At 36.6% G+C, this 19,763-nt stretch overlaps 1 protein-coding gene across 3 annotated transcripts in view; it reads left to right on the forward strand.

Moving 5' to 3' along the window:
* The window catches only part of TBC1D15 (TBC1 domain family member 15), a 73,411-nt gene that overhangs the window by 11,750 nt on the left and 41,898 nt on the right, over nucleotides 1-19,763 (forward strand). For 2 of the 3 annotated variants that reach the window (XM_070454200.1, XM_070454199.1), the window contains 3 exons: nucleotides 9,036-9,134; nucleotides 9,719-9,793; nucleotides 15,280-15,418. In XM_070454200.1, coding sequence (XP_070310301.1) covers nucleotides 9,036-9,134; nucleotides 9,719-9,793; nucleotides 15,280-15,418 — 313 coding nt within the window. Of the gene's footprint in view, nucleotides 1-5,060; nucleotides 5,095-9,035; nucleotides 9,135-9,718; nucleotides 9,794-15,279; nucleotides 15,419-19,763 lie in introns of those variants that run through there. The other variant, XM_070454201.1, reaches the window with a different exon arrangement.

Consider the following 19,763-nt stretch of genomic DNA (forward strand, 5'->3'; position numbering starts at 1 on the left):
TTTTGTGACTAATCAAGTAGTTTTCATTAGTCTAAGTTTTATTTCCTTTGTTGACAGTTAACTATTAACTCTTATTTTAGTGATTGCTTTAATGTCTATAGTATGCATCTTTAGCTTATGACATTTACCTTCAGGAGTTATACTGCTTCACATAAGATACGAGAACCTAGAACACTATACTTCATTCCTCTTCTCCCAACTTTTGTGCTATTTTTCTTATTTTACTTTTGCATATAATGCAAACTCCATGAAAACATATATTCATTCTTTTTTAAAAATCCATTTGTTTTTGGCCGTGCCGGGTCTTTGTTGCTGACCGTGGACTTTCTCTGGTCGTGAGGCCTGGGCCTGTCACTGCGGCGGCGTTTCCTGTTGTGGAGCACGGGCTCAGGGGTGGGCTTCAGCAGCTGTGGCTGTGGGCTCTGGAGCGCGGGCTTAGCAGTTGCAGTGCACAGGCTTAGTTGCCCCACGGTTTATGGAATCTTCTCAGACCAGGGAGCCAGCCTCTGTCCCCTGCATTGGCAGATGGATGCTTCAGGGAAGTCCACGTGTGTATGAAAGTGAAGTGAAAGTGGCTTATCGTGTCCGACTCTTTGTGACCCCATGGACTGACTATACAGTCCATGGAATTCTCCAGGCCAGAATACTGGAGTGGGTAGCCTTTCCCTTCTCCAGGGGATCTCCCCAGTCCAGGGATCAAACCCAGGTCTCCCAGACTGCAGGAGGATTCTTGACCAGTTGAGCCACTAGGGAAGCCCCCACATGTATTCATTTATTTATTTAGGCTTTAAAAAAGGGGATTTGATTAACAAATATATATATATTTATTCACATAGTTATCATTTTTGGTGGCTGTCATTTCTGTATGGATCCAGATTTCCTTCTAGTGTAATCTGTTCTCCCTGAAAAACTTACTTAAACATTTGTAATGTAGATCTGTTTGTGATGAAGTTTTTTAGTTTTTATATATCTAGAAAAGTCTTTACCTCTCTTTTAAATTGTTTTTTTATTTTTTATTTTTTATTTAATTATGGGTGCACTGGTTCTTTGTTGCCCTGGGTCTTCCCCCAAGGAGGAAGGAGGAAAGTTTGGGAGGTGATGGGTATGTTTGTGGCTTGATGGTGATGGTCTCATGGGTATATATTTATACACAACTTACCAAGTTGTATGTCTTAAATATGTATAGTTTCTTATATGTCAATCATTCCTCAATAAAGTGATTTAAGAAAAGCATTGCTCCATTGTTTTTGATCTCCATTGTTTCTTAAAAGGAATCTTCTATAATCATTATACTTATTTTTTTTTCCCTCTGGCTGACTTAAGATTTTCTGTGTGTTACTGATTTTGCATAATTTGATTACAGTGGGCCTTTAAAGGATTTTCTTTGATTCTTGCTTTCATTTTGGAGTTCATTGGTACTAAGATCTATGGATTTACAGTCTTAGTCAAATTTGAATAAACTTTTGCAGTTATTTTATCAAAAAAGATTTTTTTTGGTTTCTTTTCTCAGTCAACTCTTTCAGGTACATCAGTTACATTAATACATATACTAGATCAGTTGAAATTTCCCTGTAGCTCATTGGTGCCTTGTTCACTTTTTTTCTCAGCCCCCTCCCCTTTTGTGTTTTGTTTTATATAGTTATCACTGTAACTTCAAGTTCATTATTATTCTAAAATATTTAATCTGCCATTATCCCATTAAGTGTATTTTTTATCTCAGACATTGTATTTTTCATCTCGAGAAGTTCAGTTTGGATCTATTTTTGATGTCTTAGCAAGTTGTAACTTGTTTCTAGTGTCCTGAACAATAGAGAACTCAGTTATAATAATGTTTTAGTGTCTTTCCCTATTTTATTAATCGTGTCATATTTAGTTGGTTGATTTTCCCCCTTACTGTGAGTCATATCTTTCTGATTGTTTTTTTGGTACCAGATGCAAAATCTATCTGGTAGTTTGTGGGGGTTTTTTTTTTTTTTTTAGCCAGATGTCATTACTGTGAATTTTATATACATATTTTTTTTTTCTGTAAAATGTTCTTGAGTTTTATCGTAGAAGGCACTTACTTGTGTGGAAACAATTTGATACCTTTGGGACTTGCTTTTAAACTTTGTTAGATGTAATCAACACAGCTTTTATGTTTGTTTTTGTTAAAGTATAGTTGACTTACAGTGTTGTGTTAGTTTGTAGTGTACAGCAGAGGGATTTATATATATATTTTCACATTATTTTTTCCACTATGGTTTGTTAAAGGATAGTGAATATATTTCCCTGTGCTGTACAGTAGGACCTTGTTTTTTATCAGCACAGCATTTAATGTAAGACTCGCAGTGCCCCACTGCTGAGGCAAGACTCTTCTGAGTATTCTCCCTAGTGCCCTGTGATTTGTTAGGTCTCCTGCACTGATGAGGGGCTTCCCGGGTGGCCCAAATGGTAAAGAACCTGCTTGCAATGTGGAAGAACTGGGTTCGATCCCCTGGAGAAGGAAACGGCAACCTGCTCCAGTATTCTTGCCTGGAGCATTTCATGGACAGAGGAGCTGGTGGGCTACAGTCCATGGGGTCACAAAGAGTTAACATATGATACTGAAACAGTGTTCAGACATGCTAAGCCTTAAATTGATTGTCTTTTCCACTGTGTACCCTTTGGACAAATAAAACTTGTCCGAGCAGACCTGAGTGTCAACCCTGAAATAATGGAAATTGTTGTTTTTGTTCAGTTGCCAGGTCATGTCCGACTCTTTGTGAGCCGTGGACGCCAGGCTTCTCTGTCCTTCATTATCTCTTGGAGTTTGCTCAAATTCATGTCCATTAATTGAGTCAATGATGCTATCCTCTGCCACCCTTTTCTCCTTTTGCCTTCTATGTTTCCCAGCGTCAGGGTCTTTTCCAGTGAGTCAGCTCTTCTCATCAGGTGGCCAAAGTAGAGTAATAGAAGAACTTTGATCAGATCACTTCTGGGACTTTCCTGGTGGTCCATGGTTGGTCTCTGTGCTTCCACTGAGGACGACATGGGTGTGGCCCCTGGTCAGGAAATTGGGATACTGCATGCTGCATGGCCAAAAAAAAAAAAAAGTTACTTCCTTGCCTTTTTTTGCCTCAATTGCAAAGTGGGAGTGATAACATGTATCTAATAGAATTGTGAGGATCAAATGTGATAATGTAGAAATGCTTTGTAAAGTAATGAATAGTAGAAATATTACATGGCCAATGATAGCATTTGAACCTTTCTTTTTATTTTACATTAGAAATTATTAATAAAACCAGAGTAAGGAAATTGGAAGCCTGTTTCACTAAAAGTACTGAATATTACCTTAGATGAAATTCCTGATATCATAATTGTTCCCTGTAACAAAATAATTTTTCATATCAAACAAGCTTTTAGATAGCTTTTCAAGTGTTAATCAGTACCATTGGTACATGGAGGAAGCAGAATGTCCTGTGGTCGTCTCATCCTCCTCAGGAGTCAATTCACTGTAGAGTTCAATGAAGAAATACCATCTTCATGCTATTGTCAAGAGGATCAGGTTCTTTTTTTTCCTTCTTTGTTTGGCCTCACTACATAACTTGCAGATCTCAGTTCCCCAAACTGAGGTTGAACCCAGGCCCCTGTGGTAAAAGGGTGGAGTCCTAACCACTGGACTGCCAAGGAATTCCCTAAAATCAAATTCTTAATTGGATTTTTGTTTCTTTTTTGATTTTTTTTGATTTTTTTGTTTTTGTTTCTGTTTCTGATTTTGAACTGTTTCAAGTAATCGATACAACTGTGTTTTATTATATGCGTGTACCCATAAACTGTGGTGATGAACATATATATGCTGTGAATAGAAAATAAGTAAAATCATGCCCTCAAAAGAAGTAGAGTAAAGGGTTATCATATTAAAACAAATGATTCAAACCAAGATGCTATACGAGGGGCTAAACTTTTCTTGTGAAATGTTTAGGCCTTCAGATGGGGGAGGAATGAAGGGTTTTTGTTTAAGGCCAAACTGTTAAATAGTTAGCTGCTGCACTGATCTATAAATTAAAGGCATTTAAAAATTGTTTTTAGGTAATTCCCTGGTGATTCAGTGATTAGGACTGTGTGCTTTCACTGCTGAGGGCCTGGGTTCAGACCCCACAAGCTGAGAAGTGCAGGCAAAAAAACCTGTTTTTTTGTTTTTAGTCCTTGAAGCAGCATTATTTTCTGCATCTAAGCAGTTTCAGAAACCATCTTCTAAGGAAGCTATGTAAAATTTTTCTGGTAGATTCTTGAGACAGTAATCATGGAGATTTAATGAGTGAAGGTGCCAGGAAATCTGAAATCCACTTCTTACTTTGATATAAAGTCACTTAACAGCTCTGTGTCTCAGTTAATTCTTTAAAAATGGAGGTAATAAGATCTAAATGTTATATTTGAAGTAAATTATGTACTAGTGATTATTTATGTTTGTATGCCTTTGAGTCTAATAAGACTTAATGAAGTTTTGTAGACATGAAGGTAAATTTACAAATTTTATTCCTTCTGCAGAATTAATTTGTATTAGTTAACATCATACTTTTCAAATCAGAAAGATGAACATAACTGCTTTCTAAAGACAGTACAAGTCACGGTTTAGAATTGTCAAATTTTGGACATGTAATGTGTCCCTCAGAAAGTGCTAAAAAGTTAAGAACATGAGATGGGTAGTACAGTTTTGACTTTTTTGATGAGGTGCCTGGTGCTTTAGTACTTTTTAAATATTTTCCCAACTGAATTACTTAGGAAAGTTTTTCTTAAATGAAAAAGAGTAAGGCTACACTTCATTGACATGTTTATGGGAAAGAAAGAGCTGCTTGATGTGCTTCAGTTAGGTGAAGTGTTGCATTTGATTCTTTAAGAGGGCTCATTTATTTCACTGAAGTTCCAGAATCTCTTTAGTATTAATAGAACCACAGAATTTAAGAAGCAGTGTAACACTGTTTTTGCACTTTGAAATATTCAAACAAGTCCAGCAGTAACATAGAAAGTTACAGTTTCTCTTTCAACCTTTTTTTGTTCCCTTCTCTTTCTCAGAAGTAACCTTTGCTAACATTGAAGTGTGTCCTTCCAGAGCTTGTTGTCTGTTATTTTACACAGGTAAGAGTGGACACAACTGAAGTGACTTAGCGCATATAGCACGCACAGAGACACTTTTAAAAAATATAAATGTCATTATTTTATATATAATTGGGAGTTTTTTCCATGTATGCCTCTCTGTTTAATCTGCCTCTCAGCTTCTGAGTTCTGTTCTCCATAGAATGAATATTGCAGATTGTATTTGATAATTTCTCTTTGTGGTCATTTAGGTTCATACCTTCCTTTTCCTCCTTTCAGCTCTACCACCCGCCATGTTATAAATAATAGTATTGTGAATGTTCTTACGCATATCTTTGTGTCCATCTGTGAGTAAATCTGTATGCTTTAAAATTTAATTTTTCATTTCTATACAAACAGTACAGAATTGTTTCCCACCACTCCTTAACTCAGACTGTCCCTAGTCTTTGCCTTCTGCTTCATGCTAGTCTGGTGGTTTAACAGCTGTTTCGTTGAAGGCCATCTTAGATTTTTTGCGATCAGAACTTCTCTTGTGATCTTGATTACTGAAAGGACTCTTCCTTGACTTGATACAAGTCTGTACCAGAAGCGATTAACATAACAGGAGAAGTAATAAAAGTAATGTGGGAACTTTGTAGTGCAGTGGCTAAGAGAACAGTTCTCTGGTGTCAGACTGCCTGGGTTTCAGACTCTACACCACTCCTTAATCAGTCCTTACTATATGTGTCTTCAACTTTAGGCAAGTTATTTAACCTCTTTCAGATTTCTCAGCCCATAAATACTCTCCTCATCCTAATGATGTAGTTATAATAATATAGAACCTATGATTTTTGTAAGGATTGAGCTATAACATGGAATTGTTGGTTCATAAATGTTCCATAAATGTCCTCTGAGGGGTGATGATGGTGAGCTTTGTTGCTCGTCCTACATCCTTGGTCCCTCTGCTGTTCAGTCACCCAAAGCCGGACATTCTGGAGCGCGAAGTCAGGTGGGCCTTAGGAAGCACTGATGTTAATCAAGTTAGTGGATACGATGGATTTCCAGTGTGTGTGTTAGTCGCTAGGTCGTGTCTGACCCTTTGTGACCCCCATGGGCCCAGGAGCCCGCCAAGCTTCTCTGTCTGTGGAATTCTCTAAGCAAGAATACAGGAGTGGGTTGCTGTTCCCTTCTCCAGGGGATCTTTCAGACCCAGGGATCAAACCTAGGTCTCCTGTATTGCAGGCACATTCTTTACCATCTGAGCCACGAGGGAAGCCCAGTAGAATTCCAATAGAGCTGTTGGAAACCCTAAAGGATGATGCTTTAGGCATCAAGGTGTTGCAGTCAGTATGTCAGCAAATCTGGAAGAGCCATCAGTGGCCAAAGGATTGGACAAGGTCAATCCTCATCGCAGTTCCCAACAAGGGTAGTACTAAAGAATGTGCTGATCATTGGGTAGTTGTCCTCATCTCCATGCTAGTAAGGTCATGCTTAAAATCGCATGCTTCAGCATTATGCGAACCAAGAACATCCAGATGTCCAACTGGGTTTAGAAAATGAAGTGAAACCAGAGATCAAATTGCCAACATTTGCTGGATCATAGAGAAGGCAAGGGAATTCCAGAAAGACATCTACCTCTGTTTCATTGTTTATGCTAAAGCCTTTGACTGTGTGGCTCATAGCAAACTGTGGAAAACTCTTAAAGAGATGGGAATACCAGACCATCTTACTGTCTCCTGAGAAACCTGTATGCAGGTCAAGAAGCAACGGTTAAAACCATGTATGGAACAACTGTTTGGTTCAAGATTGAGAGAAGAGTATGCCAGAGCTGTCTGCTGTCACCCTGTTTTTGTTTAACCTGTAGACTGAGGACATCCTGACAAATGCCGGACAGGGTGAGTTAAAGCTGGAATCAAGATAGGCAGGAGAAACATCAGCAACCTCAGATATGCGGATGATGCTACTATAATGGCAGAAAGTGAAGATCAACTAAAGAGCCTCTTGGTGAAGGTGAAGGAGGAGAGTGAAGAGCTGGCTTAAAACTAAATATTAAAAAAAACTAAGGTCATGGCATCTGGCCACATTACTTCATGGCAAATAGAAGGGGAAAAGGTGAAAGTAGTGACAGTTTTCCTCTTGGGTTCCAGAATCACTGTGACGGTGACTGCAGCCATGAAATCTGAAGATGATTGCTTCTCTGCAGGAAAACTGACAAACCTAGACAATGTGTTGAAAAACAGAGATATTACTTTGCTGACAAAGGTCCATATAGTCATGGCTATGGGCTTCCCAGTGGTCATGTATGGTTGTAAGAGCTGGACTGTAAAGGCAGAACACCAAAAAATTGATGCCTTTGGACTGTGGTGCTGGAAATGACTCCTGCAAGTCCCTTGGATAGCAAGGAGATCAAACCAGTCAATCTTAAGGGAAATCAGTTCTGAAAACTTGTTCAAAGGACCAATGCTGAAGCTGGAATTCTGGGATTTTGGTCATCTGATGCGAATAGCCGGCTTATTGGAAAAGTCCCTGAGACTGGGAAAGATTGAGGACAGAAGGAGAAGAGGATGTCAGAGGATGAGATGGCTGGATGGCATCACCAATACAATGGAAATGAACTCGGGCAAACTGCGTTAGATGGTGAGGGACAGGGAGTCCTGGCGTGCTGCAGTCCATGGGTTTGCAAAGAGTCCGACACAACTGGGTGGCTGAACAACAAGTGCTATTTTGAATAGTGTGATTGTATTGATAAAAGATCTACATAAATAGAAAGTAGACTGTATTCCAAACTTATGTCAAAATTACTTAGGTCTGGGAGTGATCGTTTTATTTTCCTTTTACTTATTTTCATAATGAAAAGTAGTTCTTACTGGTTTGAAATGGGTCAGAGATAGAATCTTAATATATCAGATAATGCTTTTAGCAAACAAGATTTAACTTCATAAGCATCTCGTTTACTTAGGAGGTAACTGGTCTCCCCTGTACTCCTGTGGGACGTGGTACTGGGGCCTGTCTTGTGTGCTCAGTCCCTCAGGTGTGTCCAGCTCTCTGCCACCCCGTGGACTGCAGCCGGCCAGGCTCCTCTGTCCATGGGGTTCTCCAGGCAAGAGTACTGGAGTGCGTTGCCATGCCCTCCTCCAGGGCATCTTCCCAACCTAGGGATCGAACCCAGGTTTCCTGCATTGTGGGCGGATTCTTGACTGACTGAGCCACCAGGGAAGCCTGTCATAGTCTTAACTTACCTTTTTTATCCTCTTCCATATAGAGGCACTCAGCAAGTGTTTATGAGCTTAAACTAATTCTGATCATCCCAAGAAGGCCTCGTTATTACTTTTTAATATTCCCATATTATTCCATGAATTTCTAGGCCATTGTGCTACAAAAGCACACCAAAATAAACTTATGGTAAAAACATATGCTGTGTTATAGGAATAGTTAGAAATCATTAATTTCTCATTATATTTCATGTTCTTATTTTTAATATTTTCAGGTTGAACCCAATACTTTGCTTAATGTTTGTTAAAAATATGTGAAATTTGCATATAGTGTCACACAACAATTAGCTTGACATCTTTGTCTAAGGAGAAGATCAAGATTGTGATTACATATCACCAGACTTGCATGTGTAACAAAGCAAATTCCTTTCTAATTTATGTTTGAAGTGTTTTTAAGTCTCAATAATATTTTTAAGATAATACACTTTTTGAAGAAGGAAATGGCAACCCACTCCAGTATTCTTGCCTGGAAAAATCCACAGACAGAGGAGTCTGGCGGGCTGACGTCCATGGGATTACATGACTGGGCATGTGTGCACGAGGGTGGAGGGAGATGGGTTGGTAGCAATAAACTGGTAGAATTAAAAAAAAAAAAGATAATACACTTTTATATGAAATAATAAAAAACTTGGTTCAGGCATTATAGAAAAATATCTCTTAAATATTTTAAGACAAATGTTGAGATAGTACTGCATAAAAATGGTTTGATTAATCTTATTTTTGCTGTTTCAGATTATATATGAACAGGAAGGGGTCTATATTCACTCATCTTTGGGAAAGACCAATGACCAGGACAGCTTGATTTCAGGAATATTACGTGTTTTAGAAAAGGTATGTTTCTAGTAAATGACTTTATTTAACAATTGTTTGTTTAAATAAATTTTTAAAAATAATTGTTTAAATTAATAGTAATTGGGACATTATCAGCAAGTTTGAATTTCACTTGTAAGAGAAAATTATATAATTGAACAGTGGTTGTAAATTTAACATGAAAGTGATGTTAGAAATAAAATGCTTCAGATAAGCCAGTAAAGTGCATGGAATATTTTTAAATTTACTATGGAAAAGTTGCAGTAATATAATTTTTTATAATGAAAATTGGAATTTAGAAATCTGCATATTGTTTGTTGTGAAATAGTGGTTGTTTACATATGATATGCATATTAGGGTGCTAATAAATTTAAGAGGTTAAAAATTCATTTTGGGGGCTTCCCTGGTAGTCTGGTAGTTAAGAATCTGAGCTTCCAATGCAGAGGAAATGGGTTCAAGCCCTGGTCGGGGAACTAAGGTCCTGCATGCCTTGTGGTGCAGCCCCCCCTAAAAAATTTCACTTTTGGTTCAGGGAATTAACTATAGGTGACTGAAAAATAAGATATTGCTGAAGAGTAAATATGGTTAATAATTTTTTTTTCTAGGATGCTGAAGTAATAGTGGACTGGAGACCACTGGATGATGCATTAGATTCTTGTAGTATTCTCTATGCTGGAAAGGTATTTAAGGAAGAAATATATTACTAAAGGAATGACGTTTTTAAATAAAAGCTTTATTAAGATATAATTCATATACCATAAAGTTCACTCTTTTTTTTTTTTTTCCATTTATTTTTATTAGTTGGAGGCTAATTACTTTACATCATTGCAGTGGTTTTTGTCATACATTGAAATGAATTAGCCATGGATTTACATGTATTCCCCATCCCGGTCCCCCCTCCCACCTCCCTCTCCACCCGATCCCTCTGGGTCTTCCCAGTGCACCAGGCCCGAGCACTTGTCTCATGCACCCAACCTGGGCTGGTGATCTGTTTCACCCTAGATAATATACATGTTTCAATGCTGTTCTCTTGAAACATCCCACCCTCGCCTTCTCCCAGAGTCCACAAGTCTGTTCTATACATCTGAGTCTCTTTTTCTGTTTTGCATATAGGGTTATCGTTACCATCTTTCTAAACTCCATATATATGTGTTAGTATACTGTAATGGTCTTTATCTTTCTGGCTTACTTTGCTCTGTATAATCGGCTCCAGTTTCATCCATCTCATTAGAACTGATTCAAATGAATTCTTTTTAATGGCTGAGTAATAGTCCATGGTGTATATGTACCACAGCTTCCTCATCCATTCGTCTGCTGATGGGCATCTGGGTTGCTTCCATGTCCTGGCTATTATAAACAGTGCTGCGATGAACATTGGGGTGCACGTGTCTCTTTCAGATCTGGTTTCCTTGGTGTGTATGCCCAGGAGTGGGATTGCTGGGTCATATGGCAGTTCTATTTCCAGCTTTTTAAGAAATCTCCACACTGTTCTCCATAGTGGCTGTACTAATTTGCATTCCCACCAACAGTGTAAGAGGGTTCCCTTTTCTCCACACCCTCTCCAGCATTTATTGCTTGTAGACTTTTGGATAGCAGCCATCCTGACTGGCGTATAATGGTACCTCATTGTGGTTTTGATTTGCATTTCTCTGATAATGAGTGATGTTGAGCATCTTTTCATGTGTTTGTTAGCCATCTGTATGTCTTCCTTGGAGAAATGTCTGTTGAGTTCTTTGGCCCATTTTTTGATTGGATCATTTATTTTTCTGGAGTTGAGCTGGAGGAGTTGCTTGTATGTTTTTGAGATTAATCCTTTGTCTGTTGCTTCGTTTGCTATTCTTTTCTCCCAATCTGAGGGCTGTCTTTTCACCTTGCTTATAGTTTCCTTTGTTGTGCAAAAGCTTTTAAGTTTCATTAGGTCCCATTTGTTTATTTTTGCTTTTATTTCTAAAATTCTGGGATGTGGGTCATAGAGGATCCTGCTGTGATTTATGTCGGAGAGTGTTTTGCCTATGTTCTCTTCTAGGAGTTTTATAGTTTCTGGTCTTACATTTAGATCTTTAATCCATTTTGAGTTTATTTTTGTGTATGGTGTTAGAAAGTGTTTAGTTTCATTCTTTTACAGGTGGTTGACCAGTTTTCCCAGCACCACTTGTTAAAGAGGTTATCTTTTTTCCATTGTATATCCTTGCCTCCTTTGTCGAAGAAGTTCACTCTTTTAAAGGCCATAATTCAGTTTCTTTAGTATATTTACAGAATTGTATAACTATCACCAATAACCAACTTTAAAACATTTCTATTCCAAAAAAGCAGTCACCTCTCTTTCCCACTTAACTCTAATACTCTTCACTCATTAATTTACTATCTGTCTCTGAGGATTTGCTTATTATGGACATTTTATCTGAATGGAATCATATAATATGTAGTTTTATGTGACTGGCTGCTTTCACGTAGCATAATATTTTCAAGGTTCATCCATGTTCTAGCACCTGTCTGTTCTTTCCTTTTTGTCCTTTTTGCTGAATAATACTGCATTTCTGGATATGTGCCATATTTTGTTTATTCATTCATCAGTTGATGAGCATTTGGGTTGTTTTCATCTTTAGGCTAATCTAAATAATGCTCCTCTGCATGATCAGGTTCAAATTTCTTTGTGGACATATTTTCCTTGAAAACCTAGAAACAGGATAGTTGGATTCATTTATGTTTACTGTGTCTAACATGTTTAGTTCTCACTGGAAGGTAGGGATTTAGCTCTCTTATCTCTAATTCACCCTGAAACTATGGCTCAGTTGTCCACATTTCTTCTCAAAGTATTAGTCACACAGACGATCTAATTTCATCTTCTTGTAGACGTTTCTTGCAGACTTGTCTTCCACGGTCCTCCTGAACTGGCTGCCCTTTTGGTTTGCTGTGTAGCAATGGTCTGGCTTCCTCTGGCCTCCTTCCCATGTTTTACCCCTTCTCCTGTCGCCTGTGCTGTCTTCTCTCCTGGCGTACTCTCTAGGTCTGGTGCACCTCCAGTGCGTCCCGAGAAAACGCGTGTGTGAGACCAAAGGCGTCTCTGTTTTCAGACGTTTTTATCCTATGAACATTTGGGTTGAGCTGTCAGTTCTGAATTGATGACTGGCTGGCATAGAATTATAGTATGAAAATAAATTACCCTCATATTTTTGGAAGTTACTGTCTTTACATTTCACTTATTTTCTTTATTGATGTTAAGTCTAATGTATTCGAATCCTGATCCTTACTATATTTTTTTCCTCTTTAGAAGGTTTTAGAATTACCTTTTTGTTTCTAGTGTTCTAGTTGTCCTGGAAATGTGCCCTTGTGGTCCTTTTTATCCTCTGTGTGGGTACTTGATAGTCCTTTTTAATATGAAAACTTGTATCTTTTCATTTTTAGAAAATGTTCTTGAATTGTTTTAGTGGTGATTTCTTCTTCCTGTCCATTTTCTACTTTCATTCTTTCTGGAACCCTGTACATGTTTTATGTTGGTCCTGTAGTATTTTAATACTTTACTATTTTCTGATTCTTTGTATATGTGTATGTTATTTTCTAGGAAATTTCTTTAGTCTTATGTTTCAATTCTTCTGGAACCATTTTGATCTTTGCTGTTTTTTAAATTTTGAATGCATCTTGTTATGTGTCCCCTTTCCCCCCTTTAAAAGAAAACTTGCATCCTATTCTTGGATGTTATTCATCTATGATTCCCTTGTTTCTGAGGAATTTAAGGATAATTTTTTAGATGTTTTCATTTCTGTATATAGTCCACTTTCTCTAATTCACTATCTTTTCCTCTGTTTCATTTAGACTTTTATCATTTATGTAGACAATTGCCTTTGTTTGGTGATCTTTGTACTTGGTGCTAATAAACAGCACACACAAAAAACTGATCATACTCTGTCAGTGTATGGATAGGTTTGTTCATAGTTGGGACTCAGGGCGACCTGGCTAGGCTGTTTGCTTGGGGAATCCCTGATGTTGAAACCTGGGTCTTTTTTCTTGGGCTGGTCATTTGTCAGAGAAGAGTCTACAGATTTCTGCCTGAAGAGAGAAAACTGGACTCTGCTGTCCGGGAACTGAGTGGAGGAAGAGAGCTGGGGGTCTTGCCACTCGTTTGATGAGCTTTCGATTCATTCTCCTGTTTTTAGTGTATTATCTCTTTGCTCAGTGTCCCAGGTTTCTTGTAATCCAGAGAGAATCTGTTTTACCTTTTCCAGTGAATAAACCTCCAGCCTTCTGGACTTTTGTTAGTAGTCCTTTTTTCAGCTTGACTTTTATTCTAGTTTCCAAACGTACCTGATTCACCAGGTCCAAGCCTCCGGGTGGGGTTGGGTTCTGTAAATGCTACTTAGCTTTCCTCTTTATTGGTAGTGATGGTGGTAAAGGTTGTATTTTTTAAAGTGGGCAAACAAGGAGGACTCCCTGAGAAGTGACATTTGTGGAAGGACTCTGAGGAAAAAGCACTCCACTTTATTATTTCATTCATTCAGTTTTTTTCCCCCTATTCTTCAGCCCATTTCTATTCCTTACTAATTTCTTTTGTTTCTTAATAATATATTCCTGTTCCTATAAAATCTTTTTTCCATTTTTGAAAAGAATTACACTAGTAATCCACATTGTAAAAATTCGAATAATAGAAAGTTGAAGCCCTCCTTGACTAGAACCCCATCCCTCATCTGTCCCTGTTTACTGTGTATCTTTCCAGACTTTTATCAGTACACATTTCCTTCCTTATCTGTATACCTGTCTATATCCATTCATCCATCCATCATCCCTGGTTTTCTCTAGTGTGATTCTAATTATGTATGTTCCATGTAGTTGTTATACTGCATACATTGTTTCATGATTTCCTTTTATTTACTTTTACATATTGAACATAAATATACATGAATAGATATCAATCTTTAAAACTTCTGCCTAGCATTTTATTGGCTACCCCTAGTTTATTTGCTTACTTCTGCCTAGCATTTTATTGGCTACCCCTAGTTTATTTACTTATTCTTTCATTGATGGATAATAAGTTATTTTCAGCTTTTCACTTTTACAAGCAATGTTATAATGAAAATTCTTATAACTGCCTCTTTGTATACATGTTTATTTCTCTAATGTAGATAAAGTTATTGTGAAATATGCATATTTTAAATTTTAATAAATATGACTCAATTTTCATTTCAGTCAGTACTAATTATCACTGTTACCAACAGTGTGAGATAGCATTTCCTCACACTGTCTTCTATATTTTATTTTTTAATTGAAGGGGGCATAAAAATTGAAATTCATCTTGCTTTTCTTTGTTTCTGAAGTTGGACTTCTTTCTTTGTCACTTCATGTTTCTTCTTTGAACAATGGCTTGTTCATGCCATTTCCTTTTCTCTTTTGATATTTGTTAATTTCTAAGTAAGTTGGTAGGGGTTATTTTTGTATTCTGGATGTTTTTCTGTCGTCTTCTATGTATTTTAGAAAGATTTCACACATTTTGCTTATCGTTAACTTATGTGTAGTATCTTTTGTTGACTAGAAGTTAAATTTTTTGATTTAGTCAAATTATTAATGTTGCATTTTAGACTTTTTTTTTTTTAGTTTTTTGGTTGTTTTTTTGTTTTAGTCTCTTAAAACAAAATTCTTTAGGACTAAACATGTAGATATGTTATTTGTAGCTTTTAGGTAATTTTGATTAAGAGTGTATTTCTCTTAATCAAAATTACCAGTGATGATGACCTCAATAAGTGGTTACTGTTGGCTGTTTTCCTCAAATAACCAGAAGTCTGGCGGTTTGGAGCTCTTTGCAGTGTTTTTCTTGCTTTTTCTCTATGGTTGTAAGGTGGCTGTTATATTTTTAGCAACATGGCTGCATCGAAAGCAGGAAGTAGGGGCAAAGGGATAAGGCTTTTATTAGGAAAATCAAAGCAGTCCCAAGGCCTACTGTTCACTTAGCTTATATTTCACTGATAACTCTATCTGCAGAAGAGTCTGGACAGGCTTTTCTGTTTTTGTTTTCTTGAACAAGGGAGAAAGGATAGGAAATAGTGTTCAGTTTTCCCACCAGTGATGTCTGCCACAACCTACAAACTTAATTTATATAGAACTGAGAAGACATTATTGATTGAAGTGAAATTGTAGTCTTAGTCCCTAAATATTTTATATGTTATAATTATTTTAGGACTCCAGCTCAGTTGTAGAATGGACTCAGGCCCCAAAAGAAAGAGCTCATCGAGTAGTGGAACATCTGAACAGTTACGAAGCAGAGTGGGACATGGTTAATACAGTTTCATTTAAAAAGAAACCACATACTAATGGAGGTATGACTTCAATCTTTTGAAATCTTAAACTGGTTTGCTACAGTATAAACAAAAGTGCAAAGAAAGTGGTTTCATGCTCCTTAGAGGAAGGATGATTTGATGCTTTGATTAATATGTATAACTCTTATGTTTTTATTCCTTTATCATCTTTTTGTTTCCTCGGTTGTGACTTCATAAAGTACTTGTTCTGTTTGAAGTTATTAATGGCATAAAATAGAAACACTTTAAAAATTGCTTTGGTTGTCTCTCATGTACATTTTTCATAATTCGGTAGAATTAAAAAAACTCATGTTATTTCATCCTGAAGCACCAGGGGGAGATGGAGTATACCACTAAACCATATCATTCTAATTTCAGTGTTTACTGGGATCATCACAGCTCATTGCAGTCTCCCCGTTATATATATGTTCAGTGGCTGTTCTCCTTTGTATATAAATTTATGTTTGCTGTGTGGTGACTGTCTACATATAGATAACAAGAACCAAGCCAGCAGTCTGGTAGAACACATACATATACTATCCCAGATACAAGCTAGCTAGCCTGTCTGTGATGTGGCCAACTTACTTGTGATCTCTTTAAAAAATATTAAACACTCTAAAGAGTTAAATTTTTTTTGTTTCGATTTCTTTGTATTTTGTAAGTAATAGGATATTTGATCTTTTAATGATTTTGGTCTGAATTTAGGATTTGTCGGCATTTTACCGAAGTCAAAGAGGCTAGTCAAAGTTTACAAGAATATGTATTGCTGTGTTCAATATGTATTGCTATGTTTACAAGAATATATATTTCTATGTTTAATATATGTATTGCTATGATAATATAAGTAAAATTGATTTTCATATATGGCCTGGGGAATCGTTCTCATATACAGTAGTTACACTTTGTACTGTATCATTTCTTGGCAACAGTAGCAATTAAATAGTAAATCACAGGCTTTTTTTAAACAATCAGCTCATGCATATATTAGGCAGACAAAAAAATAACAATTCACATAAACCAACCCGAAGGTCTAATCTAGAGAAGTTAAAAATCCCTCACATGCTAAATATACTAAAGTCCTGTGGTTTTCTTTTCATAACATTTTTACATTGTTCTGATAAGAACCTTCCCTGTAGAATAGGAATGCCAAAAAAAAGAAAGCATATATGCATGGTGGTTTAGTCACTAAGGTGTGTCCTACTCTTGTGACCCCATGGACTGTAGCCTGCCAGGCTCCTCTGTCCATGGGATTCTTCAGACAAGAATACTAGAGTGGGTTGCCATTTTCTCCTCCAGGGGAGAAGAAATCCCTCTTTCCAGTGAGAACTAGAATTGTTCTCTAGAATTGAACTCTAGAATTGTTCTCACTTTGATGTTCGTTTGTAATGCTGTTACGAGCCCTGTAATATAAATTCCAGTGAAAGAAGAATCCCTCCCAACCCAGGGATCGAACCCACTTCTCTTACATCTCCTACATTGGCAGGCGGGTTCTTTATCACTAGCGCCACCTGGGAAGCCTATGAGCTAGGGCTAACTTTCTCTTATAGAAATACAGTAGTCCAAATAGGTGGGTTGAAACCTCAAGAAAGAGCCTAGTTATGAAAAGAAAACCACAGAATTTTAGTATATTTAGCATTTGAGGGATTTTTAAGTTCTCTAGATCAGACCTTCAGGATTGGTTGATGTGAATTGCTATTTTTCATTGGCTAATATTATTGCTAAATCCTTGAAAATGAAAAAGTTACGGAAATGGGCAAAATGAGTGAATTTTCAGAATTTCATAAAGGAAATTTTGAAATACATGTTTGAGAAAAATATCTGATAGTAAACATCTTTTTAGGTTAATGGTTTTTAACTTTGGCTGTGCATTGAAATCACATGGGGAAGTTAAGCTTTTAAAAAAAGTAAAAAAAAAAAAAAAAAGTACCAGTTGGGACTTCCCTGGTGGTTCAGTGGTTGGAAGACTCCATACTCCCACTGCAGGGCACAGGTTTGATCGCTGGTTGGGGAACTAAGGTCCTACATCCTGGATGCATGGCAAAAAACCCAGAAATCAAGAAAGTACCAGTGTTTGGGTTTCATCCAGCAAATTAAATCATCCTCTGGAGATGGGGCCCAAGCGCCTGTATTCTTCTTCTGGTGATTTTAGTGTGCAGAGTTGAGTGTGTCTGTGTAACAGCGTACTGCGTAGCTTAGCAAGAAGCAGGCATAAATATTGCTTGTATATCTTGGCACTGTATGATGGCTTGTAAAGAGCCTTTATTTAGTAATTATTAAAAGTTAAGGACACATTTACTTTTTCTCTGTTTTCTCCACTACTTAAAAAATTTTATGATAGCAGTAAGAAATATATTGCACAGTATGGCCCAGTGTGCAAACACATGTACATATTTAACAGAACAAGGAGTTAATGAAGTACATGTCTTCCATTTCATCCCATTCCATCTCATTTTAACCTCATCCAGTCATGTTTCATAAAAACTGCTTCTTAAGACATTTTCTAATCTTAATGTTTCAGAGTTAAAAATTAAGCCATTAAATTTTTGTTCATTTTTGAAAAGCAGTTTTTCAAATAAAATTTTTAATTTTATTATTATAACCTTCACATTTTTTACTTTTTTTGTGTGATTTACAGAGGCAAACCTTAAAAAAGTCAACTATTGAAAACTTTTTTTAAGTTTATATTTCTTAGGAAATATACTCCTAAGTCTTTGTTTTTATATTCTAGATCAAATGTTTTGAAAATACATCTTTCCAGAATAACAGACTGCCATGATGTTCTGGAAACCTATTGAAGTAAAATGTCATGACCTTCATGTTAATTCTGTTTAAGACATGCAGAGACCTACTATTTTATTCACTTTTCTTCTGTTATAGCCAGTTTTCCCATGTCAGTGTGTTGAAGGTATTTTTTATATGTATTTGGCAACATGGTAAGTTCATCAGAACTAATTAGTTTTATTTACCTTTCTCTAAGGAGAAAAAAGGAAATTTTGGGTTAACTCTTGGGTTCTGTTAGTTTTCTTCTGTGACAATTTCTAGTTCTGGCTAGCTTGCGTTGGTAGACCAGATTGCATGTTACTTTTCTGCTGACTTGGTACTAGGTTGTTATTCTATATAACACATCTTTGAATACCTATTATGTGCTAGTCACTTTTCTAAGCACTGGGCATATAGCTGTGAACAGAATTAAGTTCTTGTTTTCAGGAAACTTACACTCTAGTAAAGGGACTTCTAGATTTGACTTGTAATGTTTCTCTCATCATTTATCAGAGCTTTAAATGAGGAAATGTGTGAGGCATTTTCTGTTGTATTTAGCATGTAATGTGTTTTTCTTCTATTAGCAAGAGAAAATCTGCATAAAATTTTTAGTTTGGGAATATGCACAAACTTCTGATAATTCATATAGTCTTCATATGTTATTTAATCTTCATATGATTTTCTTGCATTACTTTGAATTAAATACTTTTTGTGTAATTTAAGAGCTTAACTTAAAAATGGCATCTAATTTCTCACTGTTGTTTTGCTGTGAAAATATTTTTGTCTTTGTAGATAATCTAGTAGTATGAATCCTTTCTGGGTAGTCCAGATACATTCATATGTAGGTGACTCATGTTGGAATTCTAGAATTGTTCTCACCTTGCTGTTCGTTTGTAATGCTGTTATGAGCCCTGTAATATAAATTCCAGTGAAACATGATGTGTAGTAAAATGGGCACATACTACTGAGTCTGTTATCAGCCTTGGATATGAGTTCACCATCTGAACAGGAAGTCAGCAGGTCACTGCGTAGATAATTTACTTTAGCCTTTCTGGACTTTCTTTCAAGTGATACTTGTTAAAGGTATCACTTGATCACATGTCCATGAAAGTGTGATGGTGTCTGCATTCCTTGCAAGTAGAGGTTTCTGTAAGGTGTAGATTACTCTGTGTCAGTTTAGGAGAGTTTGTTGGAGGTGATGGAGCTGTAATGTTCCTGACTATATAGGAAGGTGACATACATTCAGGTCAGTACTGACTGATCTACCCTTTGATTAATTTATGTAAGCAAATATTATCTTTGTGGTTTATCTTTGTGAAATTGGTAGTGTTGGGACAGAATTAGTGACGATTTTCAATAACAGGATAGTATGACACTTCTTATGAAATAATAGTCAAGAAAGGGTTTTTTAAGATTTCGGAAGCTTTCCTGCTTAAGGTCTGAGTTAAAATGTTAAAATGACATTTTTAGATAAGAAATTAATTACAAGTGTTGGATAGCATTTTTTCCTTTATTCTTTACATTTGTATTTAAATAGATGATCTTTAAATTGCTTATTATTGATTATGATATTATTCACAAACCTAGGATTTTAAGCCTCTCTAAA

The sequence above is a fragment of the Odocoileus virginianus genome, chromosome 24, assembly GCF_023699985.2.
Source record: "Odocoileus virginianus isolate 20LAN1187 ecotype Illinois chromosome 24, Ovbor_1.2, whole genome shotgun sequence".
In the NCBI taxonomy this organism is placed as follows: Eukaryota; Metazoa; Chordata; class Mammalia; order Artiodactyla; family Cervidae; genus Odocoileus; species Odocoileus virginianus.